At 36.1% G+C, this 16890-nt stretch overlaps 2 protein-coding genes, 1 long non-coding RNA gene and 1 pseudogene across 3 annotated transcripts; 3 read left to right on the top strand and 1 right to left on the bottom strand.

Annotated features, from left to right (window-relative positions):
• Positions 1–6279: 6279 nt before the first annotated feature.
• Positions 6280–7074, top strand: LOC113295537 (chitinase 1-like). Its single transcript, XM_026543893.1, has one exon. It carries the CDS (start codon positions 6280–6282, stop codon positions 7072–7074), a length of 795 nt encoding a protein of 264 aa, XP_026399678.1.
• Positions 7075–8093: 1019 nt separating this feature from the next.
• LOC113328241 lies at positions 8094–14010 on the bottom strand. The gene is made up of 3 exons (XR_003349316.1): positions 14001–14010; positions 8715–8717; positions 8094–8259 (listed from the first exon to the last, which is right to left on the bottom strand). It is a non-coding gene; the product is annotated as an uncharacterized LOC113328241 (long non-coding RNA).
• On the top strand, positions 9049–11150 carry LOC113328237 (annotated as a pseudogene).
• A 411-nt stretch (positions 14011–14421) lies between the features above and the next one.
• Positions 14422–16052, top strand: LOC113284440 (thiamine thiazole synthase 2, chloroplastic-like). The gene is made up of 2 exons (XM_026533901.1): positions 14422–15425; positions 15548–16052. Exons 1-2 carry the CDS (start codon positions 14520–14522, stop codon positions 15713–15715), a joined length of 1074 nt encoding a protein of 357 aa, XP_026389686.1. The 5' UTR covers positions 14422–14519; the 3' UTR covers positions 15716–16052.
• Positions 16053–16890: the final 838 nt, after the last annotated feature.

Here is a 16890-nt window from a genome sequence, read left to right as displayed (position 1 = left end):
CTTAACTGATAGTGAGAGTCCAAATAACAATTGTCCTTCAAGGGTGCCTCGGGCAACTTTTCGAGCTGATTTTTCCAAAAATGTTTATTTCCAAAAAATACCTAAAAACACACAAAACACCATAATAAGGACGAAAACGAGTACTAACAAAATACACAAAAGAGATGAAAATAGACAGATAAATGCGTTTATCATTTGCCTGCTCTGATTCCAAGTGAAAACGTGGGGGTACCAAAATACATCCACCAACTTTTACTTTGGAAACTTGTATGAACTAAACTCAATTATAATTCTGAGAGTTACAACTTAATGAATCTCAATCAGGAATTATAAGAAGAGATTATATCTATTTCTCTCACAATCAGAATGTAAACAGAGACAAGTCTGTGAGCCTGACTATTCCTTGAGAGTACTTGGACGATTCCAAATATCAATATCCAAGATCAAACAAGTCGTATCCAACAGTTGTGATGGACTTATCTAATTGGATTGACTTACGTATAACATGTGATAATTCCATTATAAAGATAAACAATATAATGCGAAAAAAGAAATAACACAGACACTAGAAATGTTGTTAAGAAGGAAACACAAATGCAGAAAAACCCCGGGACCTTGTCCATATTTAAACACCACACTGTATTAAGCCTCTATAGACACTAGACTACTATCAAAACTTCGGACTGGAATGTAGTTAAGACCGAATCTTCCGTCATAGAGATTAAGTTACATTTGTGATCCTTACGCCTCTTGAATCTCTCAAGACTCCGCGCAATTGATTCCCTTAACTGACGTCCTTTTCAGCCTAAGATTTTCTTCAACTCAATTTAAGACTTTAAACCAATCTGCCTCACACATATAAGCCTATATGTGATTTCCGTTCTGATCAAATATCAAGGTGAGAAAGGAAATCGATTGCAATAGACAAAGTCTACCAAACCTCAAAATCCGGTGTTATGACTCCCAAAGAGTATCCTAGATTATTATTCACCTCACAAGTAGATACTTGTGGAATCACAAAGTTTGAGACGAAGAAACTTTGTGATTTATATCTATCTTTCCTGTTGGAGCTAAAGGCTTAACAGTCAAAGCAAGATCAGGATACACAAACTATCAAGATAAAGATAACTGGACATGGCTTCACGAATCCCCAGATGAAGTCTTTTTAGTCGCTAAATCTAAATAGGTTTAAAGGAGAGGGCGACTCTAGTTTGCAACTAGTACACACAAGAATAGTGTCAAGGATTCAAAAATCCCAGTTGTTTGAGGTCCTCCTTATATAGACTTTCAAGGTCAAGGTTTCTTTGGATTTAAGCTAAGGTAGCTTTAGAAACCAACAGATCTTTTCCGGTTTGCATACTAGGTATGCGTACCTTCCTAGTTCACGAGTCAACAAACTTTTTATGGTATGGATACTGGGTATGCGTACCAAAAGACGTTGTCGAACTATAGGTACTACGGTACGTGTACTGGGTACATGTACTGCGGCTCTAGACTTATAACAGTTTCCCCAGTATGTGAACTAGTATGCATACTTTCTTGTATCCAGATTTACGATAGTTTCATATTTCTCTAATAAACCAATTAGAAACATTCCCGAATAAAATCAATGACACATGTCACTTTTCCAAGCTATTTTCAAATGATTAAATTTTGAATCATAATTTAGGTAATAAACAATAAATTGTTCTTAACCAAATCCATCAAGTATGATCAATTGTACTTAAGCTTAGTCAGCATATTTCGAGAACGACTAACAAGACAGACTTGACTCAAAATTTCTATTATGCATGTAATGTATAATTTAGTCACGTTATATTGTATAATAGATATAAAGGTGAAAACTTGAGTAATCTGTGGTTCAGTCTTCACTTACCTTTTGTTGAAGAAGTTCTCCAAAAATTTCGGTTGATCTTCGCCTTCAAACGATAGAACACATTGATGTCTGGTACTCAACTACACACTTTTATCCTAATCCAAGACTTGACTAAATGTATACTAGAAATCGAGATATAGTTTTGATCAACTAAATTTGACAACAAGCTTGATATAGCAACACTTGTGAGTTTGACCTAGCAATGCTCTAACAGGTGTGGAATTGCATTCCCAGCGAAGCTGACCACTGTTAGAGCACTGCTCGGTCGAACTCGCAAGCGTTGCTATCTCAAGCTTGTATGTCAATGTTAGTGATCAAAACTATAAGTCTTGATTTCTAGTCTACTTATAGTGATGTATTGGACTAGGTTAGATTGCATAGTTGAGCATTAGACTTCACGACGTTCATCAATTAAAGACGAAGAACTACTAAGGAGAGCTTGTGGAACTACATCAACAAAAGGTATGTGGAGACTATAACTCATCTATCACTTGAAAAGTCTATTTCTACTTTATCTCCTATATTGAGATAAAAGTCGTATTACTATATAGTTGTCGATTATACACATTTGAGATTTCGAGCTGAGATTAACTCGCTTACATATTTCTCGAAATATGTGTTTGTAAGCTTTCGCTTCAACCAAGTTCATCTTATATTCTTGACAAAAGTCAAAAGATGATCATGTGAAAATCACCGAGTAACATCTTACATGGTTTGTGTGATACAATCATTTGGTGTAGACTTGGAGTGTTTCGTTATGATTATTTCAATAACTTGAAAATTGCTTTGATGTTAATATTGTGTGAAAACGTCTATTGTCATCCTCTAAGAAAGTTTCAATAATTGAAATAAGAGTTTAGAATATTTAACCATCATTGGATTATAAACATAGTGTGTATTCTTGCATGTATGTGATCCATGACCGGAACTAAAGTATGCATATCCGTATGCGTACTTGTAGTTGTGAAATTCCGTGTACCAAGTACACATACCGGTACGCATACTTGCGTAAGGTATAGGTCCGAGAATTTCTGCTGGGTTTTGGAAGTGTACCAACTACGCGTACCCGTTCGCATACTGGTGAACCCAAACTCAGACCGACTACTTAGGTATGTGTACCCGTTTGCATACTTGAGTGGTTAAAGTTCTAAGATCGGTTGGCTCATGAACTAATACATTTATATATTAAGGAATGCATTCTTTGAAAATCGTGACTATAATGTTCATAAATTGATTCGAGTGAATCAAACCGATTTTGCTTCAATTGTGTTCTTGTATACTTCTATGAGAATATATCAATTGAACAACTCTTTAACTAGTTTCATTTGAGTCATTTGAACAAGTTATGATTAAGATGAATAAGGTTGATATGAGAGTTTTTATATAGCTAACCCCGGTTAACTATGGTTGAGCCAACATGATGTACACGTTTAGGTACGGTTACTTAAACCTAAATGAAGGTACATTTCATTTGTGTATAACAATATAAGTTCGACCTAACGGGTTGAAAGACATTAGCTTGAATCTAATTAGGTTTTCATCTAACGGTGAATATTGAATGCTTTGTTACCAAGGTAACTTACATTGCAAACACTGATTTGAAAACTATATAAAGGAGAACTCTAGCAACTGGGAAACCTAATCCCCACACCTCCTGTGTGATACTAGTTGTATAAGATAGAGTCGATTCTCCTTTAACCTTAGATTTTTTATGAAACCCTGTAGGTTAACGACTTAAAGACTTCATTGGTATTGTGAATCCAAACCCAACTATTTTCTCTGTAGTTGCATGTTTTGATCTTACTTCTTCTATCATATTGAGTACTATATTCTCTAAGATTTTCTCGAGATTATATCTCCGATAGGTAGGATTAAAAGTAGTCACAAACATCTTCGTCTCATCGTTTCTAATTCTACAATATCTTGTTTCACTACCATATGATTAATATTATTGTGAGGTGATTGATAATACTAAGCTGTTCTTCGGGAATATAAGTCCGGCTTATCAATTGGTTCATGTTCACCTTGATTTGTCAAAAGACGGAACAAAACTCATAGGTATTTCTGTGGGAGACATATTTATCTATTCCAATAGACTTTTCTGCGTGAGACAAATTTATTTATCAAGTCTTCGACTTTGGGTCGTAGCAACTCTTGGTTGTGGGTGAGATCAGCTAAAGGAATCAAGTGCGTATTATCCTGCTGGGATCAGAGACGTAAGGAGCGCAACTGTACCTTGAATCAGTGTGAGATTGATTAGGATTCAACTACAGTCCAGTCCGAAGTTCATTGGTAGTGGGCTAGTGTCTGTAGCGGCTTAATATAATATAGTGTTCAAAGCTGGACTAGGTCCTGGGGTTTTTATGCATTTGCGGTTTTCCTCGTTAACAAAATTCCGGTGTCTGTGTTATTTCTTTTCCGCATTATATTTTGTTATATAATTGAAATATCACAGGTTGTGCATTGAATCGATCAATTGGTAAATCCAACCTTTGGTTGTTGATTGAAATTGATTGATCCTTGAACATTGGTCTTTGGTACCGTTCAAGTTACTTCTCTTATATTCAATCGGGCTCGCAAATTCCTATTTGTTGATTGCAGATTAAATTGAGAGATAAAGATATAAAACTCTTTGAATACTTTTTTATAGATTGAGTCTGATTGTCTTGTTGATTCTCTTGAAAGTATATTGGAGTTTGTTTATTCAGATTGCCAAATGAAATATTGGGTGTGGTTGTTAGACCCCGCTTTTTCAACCACCAAACCTAAAATTTTTAAAAATTTGGGCATCCAGTCCTGTTTTTACTTTCTTAGACTCCTAGTAGGACTTTGCTTCCCCTTAGCCAAGTTTCTGGCTCCGCCCCTGATTGGATTGTATGACGCTATATGCTGCCTAGGCTTGATAATCCTATTTTAAGTATTATCTATTAGCCACCTTGGGACGACAAACCTATCAACCACCTGGCCATACAAGCTCAACATTCCTATTAACCACTTAGTCGTACATGCTCGCCATTCATATTAACCACCTGGCTAGCGACATAGGCGTCACAATCCTGTTAATCATTTCAACGATGACTTTTTTTAAATATAGCCCACTCATTTATTAACCATAACCCAAAAAGTTTAAGTAAAACTGAAAAACCAAACAAGTAATTTTTTTACTAACAATCAAACTTCAATTCTCCTTCTTACTCAAAATCAAAGTAAACCCTAACTTTTTATTAATCATACTTCAAAGAAATTGTAATTGTTCTTTTAGTATTCTCATAATTGATCAATTATGAACCATAGTTTTACTTTTCCCCCCAAAACTAAATAATTTCTAATCCTTAATCGCCTCGAACCTTATCTCTCTAAGATGATTCTCTCTCTTCTAAATCATGATTATAGGTCGGGTGCATATTCTAATTGTTCCAATAAAAAAATTCCACAACAACATCAATTGAAATGGATTTAACTAAGGTTTTGGTTCTTTCTCTATGACCGTTTCCCTAAATATCCACAAACATAATGTATGAATTTTTTTTCTTCTAGGATATGTTGTTTTTAATCATGATTACACTAAACCTAAGTGAGGATATTGATTATTCTTCAAAAATTAATCATAAAGATTAGAAAATTAACATCTTATTTTTTGATGTTGATTTAGAGATTTAATAATTATTATATTATTTTGAGCTATATATAATAACTATGCGTAATTTCGTGGACAACGTGGAATGATTATAAAGTCCGTTTGGTTTGCTAAGGCATTTATTTTTAATGATTTATGGTTAATAAATACATGAACTATATTTAAGGGAAGCGTTCAGAGATAAGCAGCGAGTCCTATTACAAAGTTACAATATGAAATGGGCATTAGAATTGGCCGAAAGACCAAGTAACATGGAGACAAAAGGGTGGCAAAAGCCGTCCCTCCATGCAACAAAAACATACAAAAGTTGTGTATAATCAACTCGAATAAACATTGTTTTAGTCGGTCTATATATGTTTAATCCACCATTGAGACAAATTAACAAACAGAACTTTATTCATTAGCCGGCTTAAATAATTCAAAATAGAGCGAGAAGAGTACTGGTGAATCCATAAAAGAAATATTAGACTTCTCCATAATTTCCAATTCACAAGTAGAGAAGAAGAAGTAGAAGAATGATGAAAATGCACATCAATTCCAAGCTTTTTTTTCTTCTTCATGTTGTGGGTTTCACCCTCATTTCTACATCAATTTTTTGTGGTATGTAATTAGTTTTTATCACTTCGCTTATCAAAAACTTTAATTCTTTTTACCATGTTTGAATGCAGGGGGTGGAGAATTCCATTTTTTTTCTTTTTTCTTTTTTTTTTCCATGATAAATATTACATCTAAACTGATAGAAGTCTACTTTTCAGATGGGAAAGTAATGATGGAATACATTGGAGCCACAGGTGTTCCAGTGAAGTTCGAATCTGTCCCAATCCAGAACGATATCGACTTTCATTTCATCCTCAGTTTTGCCATTGACGCAATCCCATCCGGCAAACATCAAAATGGCATATTTTCGCCATACTGGGAACCAACACTAACACCAGAATCCGTCAAAGCCATAATAACAGCTCACCCCAATGTCAAAGCCTTGGCTAGTCTCTCTGGCTGGAGCATCGGTGAAAAAGTTCTTAGGTGGTACAACCCCAGGAAGCCGAACAAATGGATCTCAAATGCATTCTCTTCTCTCAAATCAATCATAACGGAATACCATCTCGACGGTATTGACATTGATTACGAAAACTTCCCCAAACAGAATTCGACCTTCGCGTATTGCGTCGGTGAACTTATTACACTTTTGAAAAACCAAAGTGTTATTACCGTGGCTACTATTGCACCCTTTTATACAACTGTTAATCCTTATCTCGACCTTTATCATCGTTATGGCAACGTTATCGATTATGTTAACTACCAGTTTTACACTGACAAAGTTAGAACAGCTGATGGATATTTAAGAACGTTTGCATTGAGAGCACAGCAATTTGGAAAAGAAAAATTGTTGCCTAGTTATGAAACTGATGGAAGAGGTATTCAAGGGGATGCATTTTTTGACGCATTGAAACTATTAGAAACTAATGGTTTTGATGTTAATGGTGTTATGATATTTTCAGCTGATGTTGGGGCTGCGAATGGGTATTACTACGAGAAGAAGTCGCAAGATTTTTTTGCTTAACTCGACCAGGAAACCGTAGTATATATTCATTTTTATTTTGGGATATTTAGACTTTGGGTCCCATGTGACCAGGTTTGTGTTTGGGTCTTGAGAAAATTTTAATTAGAGTTTGGGTCCTGGACTATAGTTGACCGTCTTGATCGTTAAGAAAAATAAATTTAATTTTAATAAATTTTATTTAAACAAAATAAATTTAATTTTGATAAATTTTTATCTTCATACACGCCGGTCTTTATGCGTGCAGCGTGATCTTCTTGTTGTATTTGCTCGAAGCAAATACTTTGAACCTTCCTACTGATCAATCAAGGGATTTATCCACTTGATTTTCTCTGCAAAATTTTCTACAGACAAACAAGAATTATTTCCATTTATTCATGTATCCATGAATTGACTGTACAGTTATGGTTGATTCTTTCTGATAGATTATGGGTTTTCCTTAATTTTCTGAAAACAAATCCATATTTTCTTCTGTTTGTGGTTGAGTATATGGTGAACAAAACCTGTTTGTTTAATTGTTTCAATGGATGCTTTAATCGCCACTCTTAAATGTTATCCATGGGTTCTTCCACAAAACCCAACTTCTTGTTTGTCTCAGAAACAACCTCTATCACTTCCAATTTCATCTCTGCACCATCACGATGAGCTCAGGGCGACAACTTCTTCTGCCGTAGTGTCCAGTTTGAACCCATTTTCTACATTATCTTCTCTTTTTTACCCATGAGCTTCTACCAAAATTTACTTCAGAAGATTTTCTCGGTGTACTTCAGAGACAAAAGGACTCGGATTCTGTAATTAGTTTGTACGAATGGGCGTCAAACCAACCGAATTTTGTTCATACTTCTGATATATATGAGGAGATACTTCAACAACTTGGTGTTTTTGGGGATTTTGATTCGAATAAGATAAAGAAGAAATCATCAGGAATTTCCATTACGGTGTGTCAATTTCTAAATTAATGAGATAGTAATGGGGTCATGGTAAGTTGAAGAAGATAAAGATGAAGAAAATGGCAAAGTTGATAAATAAACTAAAATCCAAATTTCAGTTGGTCGTTTCTACATTTAACCTGCTTATGTAACTGTTAAGACGGTCAACTATAGTCCAGGACCCAAACTCTAATTAAAATTTTCTCAAGACCCAAACTCAAAGCTGGTCACAAAATTGAGACCCAAAGTCTAAATATCCCTTTTATTTTTTCCTTGTGCTCCAGAATACCTGTAATATTGGATCATAATAAATGGCTCCATGCCCAACTTTTTTTTTGCAAAAGCATTCTTCACTGCAACAACATTTAGGATTCACCTTGTTCTGTAATGGTTTTACGTGCAGATGCTATGGCATCAATATAAATGCTGCGACATGTGTATTAGTCTTGCATGCGTAACCAGGAATACGCTTCCTGGAGAAAAATTGCGTAAACTAAGGTGAGGCGTCATTCATTTCGCAAAAGAATCATGCACATTTATTTGGTTCACGGTAGTATCTTTACTGAATTTAGAGATAGATAAGGTCGATCTAACCCCATAAATCTAAATGGATTAGGTAACAAGCACAAAATTATATGCATAATCCACATTAATCCACTTCAATGCAATAATATCATCTCTTAGCCATAAATCTTACCAACTATGAAATCTTACCAACTACCTTATGAAATCTTACCAAGAATTCACCATTATGTAAATGAATGATTGTGCATGTTCGTAGAATCTTTCCCTGTGTATTATGAAACAACAACTCTTATCTAAATAAAAATATAGGATAGATTCTTTGGCTCCATATCATTTCGGACCGTCATTTTCGTGATAGGATACATCTTTTTGCGGAGCCAAAGGACATTGATTATACCTGGATATGGTACCTATATATACACACAAGAACACTACAAGCGACACACACTTGAATTTTACACTTACAAAAAATTCACTGTTTTTTATCGGTAGTGAATTGTAACAAAAACACTGTTATATTGAAATGGAGGAAGTAGTGGTGATTGTAGGAGCTGGTCCATCAGGGTTGGCAACTTCTGCTTGTCTCAACCTTCTAAATATACCCAACATAATCCTCGAGAGAGAAAATGTTTATGCTTCTCTCTGGAAAGATAGATCTTACGATAGATTAAAACTCCACCTTGCAAAACAGTTTTGTCACCTCCCTCGTATGCCATATCCACCTAACGCACCAACATTCGTACCTAGGCAAGAATTTATCCGTTATATCGATGATTACGTATCCACTTTCAAGATCAAACCTAAGTATCATCGGTCGGTTGTGTCAGCCAAGTATGACACGCTCCATCAAAAATGGAGTATTGAAGTTACGAACACTATGACCGGAGTGGTTGAGTTATACTTTGCGAAATTCCTCGTGATCGCGACCGGTGAAAATAGTAAAGGGTATATTCCTCGAGTTCAAGGATTAGAGAGTTTCGAAGGGAAGGTAATTCAATATAAGTCTGGGACGGAATATAACGGGAAGAAAGTTTTGGTTGTTGGCTGTGGGAATTCTGGTATGGAGATCGCATATGATCTCTCTAATTATGGTGCATCTACTTCTATTGTTGTTAGGAGCCGTGTAAGTATCTTTTCTCACTTCATGATACTCTATATCTTATCGGTTTCCATTTCGTGGTTTCCTTATGCGGTTGATTATTTTTGCAGTTTCATGTGCTTACCAAAGAAATGGTCTATCTGGGAATGGTTCTTCTAAAATACCTTCCTGTTAGATGTGTTGATCCACTGATAAATACGCTGTCGTATTTAAGTTATGGAGATTTGAGTAAGTACGGGATTCATAGGCCTGCCGCTGGAGCTTTTGAGATAAAAGCAAAGGCGGGAAGATCTCCGGTGATCGATGTTGGAACTGTCGAAAGGATTAAAAACCGGAGTGATTACGGTATGTGATGCATAATATATACAAGTCATATTTGAGACAATATTGCTCCATTTTTAATATTTATATATATATATATATATATATATATAACTCATGAGTCGTGATGGAAATCAATATATGATACAGGTAATGCCCGGCATATCAAGGATCGGAAAGAACAACATTGTGTTTGATAATACACGAAGAGGCATCATTTCGACGCCATAGTATTTGCAACCGGATATAGAAGTACAGTCAACAATTGGCTTACGGTACGTAATTAAACTAGGAAAATCTAAAAGATTTTAACATTTTGGTAGAATTTATTGTAAGCAATTTTAAGGATGATGCTAGTTAATAGTAATGGTTTTGTGTACGTAGGATGATCATGACTCCCTACTCGGAAAGAGTGGAATGCCAAAGAACTCATTCCCAGATCATTGGAAAGGAGCAAATGGTTTATACTGTGCGGGATTGTCTAGAAGAGGACTAGCAGGGGTTTCAATGGATGCCGAAGCCATTGCCAACGACATAAAAAAAATCCGTATTCAGCTAAATTCCTTAGGCATTCAAAAAAGAGAACAACAAAAACAAATGATAAGAAGTTAATTAATTATCACGGATAATCAATCATCTACACGTACTTTGATCGCTTAAGAGTTCCATAAAAGCCAGATTGTCCACGGATGATCGTTAGTTGTTTGAATGTTTTAAAATAGAGATATGTGTTCGTGTGTAAGTGAAGTTAATCCGATTGTGTGGATAACCGAGAGAGAAAATGTTTTCGAAAAAAGAAAAGAAGAAGCTTATTCTGATATGTAAAACTTCAACTTGCTGAAGAGTTTTGTCATCTCCCCCTCCAATTCCTCGTATGCAATATATTTGGCAATATCCATCCAATGCACCAATATATTAATACCCGAACGCAAGATTGTTCTAATCAAATGCATGCATGGTAGATTCTCTAATCAGTTACGTGAACACAAGAGTATATTTGCAAAGTGAAAACCACTGATCTAAAATGAGTGGCAAACTAATGTGGAATCAGTGGGTCCAACTGAATTGGTGTTTACCAATCTGTGACTGCCACGTCAAATTGGTTGCAAATAAAAGCATGTTTCCAACTCTTTGACTTTGACCTTCACTTCTAGGGTTCGAGTGGTCAGTTCCCCTTTGAGCCTGCGATGTAGCCGTGTTACTCTATTCATGCATACTCTCGTAGTCACGCTCATTACAGCAGGTGGCAATTGCCCCGTACTTCTTGGCCCACTTAACTTGGATTTACTAGCCAGGGCATGATTCCAACTCTTTGAGCTTGTAGGCTTCTAGTGCTTAAACTTGTTTGCAGCAGAACTGTCCGACCTTCATATGCAAACCCCAAACGCTAACTTTGCCCTGAAATCAAACGTTCTTCCTAGCCGTTACTCCAACTCAAACAGTCATTGAGATCACACACCCCATTTCTTCTTCTGGCTAAATAAGTACAACTGAAAAAAAATTGTTTTTTTTAACTTGAAGAAGAGATGGGAAGGTACTTCACATTAATCTCTCTCTCTCTCTCTCTCTCTCTCTCTCTCTCTCTCTCTCTCTCTCTCTCAGGTTCTTCATTCATTCAGCTCCGTCTGTTCATGGTTGCTCTCTTTTATAAACTTCTCTCTCTTTTTCTCTCTTAGGTTCGTCATTTATTCAGCTCCGCCTTTTCATAATCAATCACCAAAATATCTATAAAAATTTACTCAGATCACTATGGTACCACTGGCGCACTGTGGACCTATGGTGGTACCACATTTGAGAAACAAGCTATTGTCCAGAGCTAGCTCAACGGAATATATTCTCTATGTTTGAACTTTTTCGTTGATATATACGACCACCACCATTAATTGTGTTTTAGAAAAGAAAAAAGAAAACCCATGTCCTCTGCTTTTGAAAGCTACTTGCAGTATCCAAATCAAAGTACACACACTAATAACCTAGTCTACAGGGCCGTACCAAACAATTCAGGGGCCTTGGGCAAAAACCGAAAACGAGGGCCTAAATATATTTTTTTTCGCCGAACAAAATCATAACACTGTCAAATTTAAACATAAAAAAACTACATAAAAGTAGCTAGTCTACTAAAAAATGACCTTCTTCGCTTCCTCGATACAAACTCATCAATTATGGCATCGCAATCAATGTTCTTCACCATATCAACCTCGATAGATAACATTGCTAAGTCATTCAATCTTTCTTGTGACATTGTCGATCGCAGATAAGACTTGATCAGCTTCAACTTTGAAAAACTTCTTTCTGCAGAGGCAACTGTAACTGGAATTGTCAATAGAATCCTGTATGCGATTTCTGCATTCGGGTAGCAACCTTCCATATCTTTCAAAAAATTCAACACTTCAATTGCCCTTTCAGTCTCTTCCGACAAATAACTTTTTAGAACTTTCAGTTCAGCATACAAGTCATGTCCATCAATCATCAGAGCCAATGGTATCCAACTGACAATCAACCCCATCTCCCTTAAACAATTTGCAACTAAAACAGAACACGCGATCCCTAACAGTTGAATATACTAGCCATCTCCTATCAACCCTTTCCCCATTACTCATTTTTCGTTTATAATGACGATTAGAGAATCGTCTACGATGTTCATTGTAAGGATATTGGACATTTTTACTTACTTTGATGGGACCCTTTTCTACCAAAAAATCTCTGAAATGTTGGTCAATGAAGTTCCAATTTCCTGGATCATAAATGTTTACCGGTCCGTATTCTTCATTCTGCACTTCGTCGTTCCCGTGTTCACTCTCATTTATAGTTGGTTGTAACAATTCTTCACCTTGCACATTCTGATTATATCCACCAAGACCGCCACTACTACTACCACCGTTGAGCAAACCATCTTCTTTCTCAATTTCATTGACCAAATTTGCATATTCTTCATCACTGTTAATGTCATTCATTGTTTCTGCTGCTGCAGGACCATCACTTTCACTTATTCTTTCCGGAAGTCCAACACTATCACTTGTTCGAGCCAAATATTTGTTCATCGATCCTCTTAAAGAACTTTCAAGCTGCTCTATTCTTTTTCTTTTCTTAGCTTTGAAAGCACCACTCTGGAATTTTGTTTTCCTACGGGTCATAGCACTTGGTAGTTAATCCACTCTTGTATTCTGTTACTTCACAGCCTACACAAGAAAAAAAGGAAAAATCAAAATTCAATTGGATAGCATATCAGCGAAATTCAAAAATCCTGGTTTAAAAAAGGGTGATCTTTGACAGTAATTTGTAAACCCAATATCATCATTCACATCATAATTTGCACCGCACTATTAAACCATAACACCGTAATTCAAAGAATAATTAAAATCGAAATTAAACAACCAAAATCAAAAGATTTAACAAAACAACACCAATTATATTGTTTAATCCCTTCTCCTCCTTTAATCATCATGAAACCCTAACTAGCAATTGAATAAAATTACTAATATCTATTAATAATCTTAAGAAATCAATACCCACATCGACAATATTGTTCGTTCCAGATCTTAAACATAAAATTAGAAGAAAAATAAGTAGATAATAGTACTAAATGATGACTGATCATTGACGAATAAAACTTACCAGAGGGCAGAGACTGAGAAATGAGAATGACGAGAGAGGAAGAGACGAACGGTTTGGGTAAAGTGATTCCTAAATGGGATCTTTGCGTATTTTTTACTATTTTACTTAATGAATCTTGGATAATAAATGTAGGCCAAAGTCCAAAGATAATGATAATTGTTTTTCTTTATTGGGCTTATATCCAAAACTGCAGTCCTTTTTTTTTCTTACCCTGATCGGCGGTACACGGCAACATATATACACGGGAACTTTTTTTTGGGGGGCCCTAGGCTTTGGGGGCCCTAGGCGGCTGCCTATCCTGCCTAACATTAGGTACGGGCCTGCTAGTCTAGGTATCTTATTAGTACTAATTATTTGGTAGTAGACATTGTTATTTGAATATGCATTTGTCAACTTAGTTTTCTCGTTAGCTAAACAGAAAAAGTACATTGCCCGTTTACAAATTTACAAGCTGCATTTAAAGTTCTCGGCTAACAAAATTTATGATACACTAGTCCTACATTCACGGAATTTTTTCAAAGATTGGAATACAGATCTTTCTTGATATTTCTATACATGATTTCCTATACTGTGGTGGACCTCTAGTGGCAGTGTCATAGCACATCACATTGGAGCTACTAGTATGGTGTCTTCTTCTTCTTCTTTCGTCCTTTTATTTTGCTGAAAAGTGAGTGACAGAAAAAGATACTGAAATAACAAGAAAAAAACAATGGACTTTACGTTTCATTCATATACAGAATCCATGAGTGCGCTTCATGATCAGGGGGCGCATATACCGTTCATATTCCAGGTTTACTCGTGTCAAGTGTAGATAAGATATTTTCTCCTAACAATTTTCTTCCATATAAACTCTTCGCTTTCCTCATCTTAAACACCACCACTCATACTGAAACACACAACTCATCTTAAACACCATCTAAAACACAGAACCTAAGAAATCTTCTACTTTTTTCTTTCTAATGGCAACCATGGCAATGACCCTTTCTTCACCCCTTTCTAAAACATCTTTCCTAGAAACTCAATCTTCATTCCATGGGATCCAAATCCCATCAAGAGTCCAACCCATCCGATCAACTTCCCAAAACAACACTTCATCATCAATCTCTATGTCATCAGCAAACCCACCTTATGATCTTACAGATTTCAAGTTTGCACCAATCAGAGAGTCAATCGTTTCTCGTGAAATGACCCGTCGTTACATGATGGATATGATTACTTATGCCGATACCGATGTTGTTGTTGTTGGTGCTGGTTCAGCTGGTTTGTCATGTGCTTATGAAATCAGTAAGAACCCTAACGTTAATGTTGCACTTATTGAACAATCAGTGTCTCCAGGTGGTGGTGCTTGGTTAGGTGGACAACTTTTCTCTGCTATGGTTGTTCGTAAACCAGCTCACAAATTCCTCGATGAACTCGAAATCGAATACGATGAACAAGACACCTACGTTGTCATCAAGCACGCTGCCTTGTTCACTTCCACCATCATGTCAAAGTTGTTGGCCAGACCAAACGTCAAGCTGTTCAATGCTGTTGCAGCGGAGGATTTGATCGTCAAAAACGATAAAGTTGCAGGAGTTGTGACCAACTGGGCGTTAGTCTCAATGAACCATGATACACAATCTTGCATGGACCCTAATGTCATGGAAGCCAAGATTGTTGTTAGTTCATGTGGTCACGATGGTCCTTTTGGTGCTACTGGTGTTAAAAGGTTGAAGAGTATTGGTTTAATCGACTCAGTTCCCGGAATGAAAGCTCTTGACATGAACACCGCTGAAGATGCCATTGTTAGACTCACTAGAGAAATTGTTCCTGGTATGATTGTTACTGGTATGGAAGTTGCCGAGATTGATGGTGCCCCAAGAATGGTAACAACATTTCTTTGTACTCATTTTATTTGCTTAACATTTTTTTTTTGGGTTGATTTCATTATAATTTAATGAGGTATATTTGAGTCTATATCTGATATTTTGCTGGAATATAAATACAGGGACCAACATTCGGAGCCATGATGATCTCAGGGCAAAAGGCAGCACATTTAGCATTGAAGGCGTTGGGACAACCTAATGTGATTGATGGAAACTACACTGACATGGGAGGTATTGTACCAGAGCTTATCCTTGCAGCTGTTGAATCAGCTGAGACTGCTGAAGCTTAAAGAAATTAAGTAATGTTGAGGATATTGATGATAAGGAAATTATCATCTGAAATTGCATAAATAATAACAAAAGAGCAGAGCAAGGATATGATGATGATGTTGATGAGTACTGTAGGTTAAGAGAAATCAATCAATCAATCAAATAGTCTATCTGCTGTTCATGGTTGTTCTTTTCTTTTTTCTTTTTTTATGTGAAGGATATTTTTCATGTGGTTTGGATTTGCTTGGATTTTAGTTTGGAGTTCTCAAAGTTTCAAGTGCATGGTGTTAGATTACTTTGCTATCATCTTGTTTTCTTTGGAACAGTAACTTAAGTAGAGCTTTCAAGCAACATTTCTAAGGTTTCTGGCTTTACTTTTTGTGGAGAATAACAAAGCACGCTCACTTTATCATCTGCTCGACCATAAAAACTGAGCATTTGAAAGAAACACAAAATATACACTTAGAATCCGTTTGGTTGGAATTTTATCTATTTTCAAAATGTACCATTTTTTCCTGTTTTTATTTTGAAAAGGCGTTTGGTATTTAGAACTTCAAAAACTGTTTTTGAATCTTTGTAGCCATAAAAACTTGCTAGCAATGGAGGAGAACTCCTGGAGAAGCACCCACTGTTAAGTTAGCAATTCGCTTAGAGCAAAATCAATCTTTTTATCAGTTGCTGATGGTGCTTATTTTCATTTAACAGTCACAATTTCTTTCAGCGACCAAATCTTACTCTAATCATCATTCTATCAAAGACAAGCACATCATACACACGACTAGCAGTTAACAAAGAAATTCTCAGCTGCTATCTTTCCCGGTGATGGCTTCTTGTAAATTCTGACTGTAAAAAAATTATTGATCGTCATTGTGGGTGTGTTTCTATCAACATCGATTTTGTTATATAAGAATCCGAAGGAGTTGAGCGCCGTATGGACATTTCATCGAACAGCTTATTAACATCTCTTTTAAGGACAGTTTTACAGGTGATATCAAAAGAACTACAGTTGATATAAAGATGGAATAAGTAGACCATTTTGAACAACAACATTTTGATACTAGACTAAGACCAAGTAACAACACAACAGTCAGTAATGAATGAGAGTAGACTGATATGGGTTAGGTAAAGAGAGGGTTTAAGTGAAAAGAGTCAAAGAGATTAGCCATGGAAAGATATATCGACGGACATGCAAATG

The sequence above is a fragment of the Papaver somniferum genome, chromosome 1, assembly GCF_003573695.1.
Source record: "Papaver somniferum cultivar HN1 chromosome 1, ASM357369v1, whole genome shotgun sequence".
Lineage (NCBI taxonomy): Eukaryota > Viridiplantae > Streptophyta > Magnoliopsida > Ranunculales > Papaveraceae > Papaver > Papaver somniferum.
The sequence above is the reverse complement of the archived record's forward strand: the minus strand, read 5'-3'. Positions and strand labels throughout refer to the sequence as shown.

Coding starts and splice junctions, on each gene's coding strand:
- LOC113295537 (XM_026543893.1), top strand. CDS start 6,280: ATGATGGAATACATTGGAGCCACAGGTGTTCCAGTGAAGTTCGAATCT.
- LOC113284440 (XM_026533901.1), top strand. CDS start 14,520: ATGGCAACCATGGCAATGACCCTTTCTTCACCCCTTTCTAAAACATCT. Junction 15,426..15,547: donor TTGATGGTGCCCCAAGAATG/GTAACAACATTT, acceptor ATATAAATACAG/GGACCAACATTCGGAGCCAT.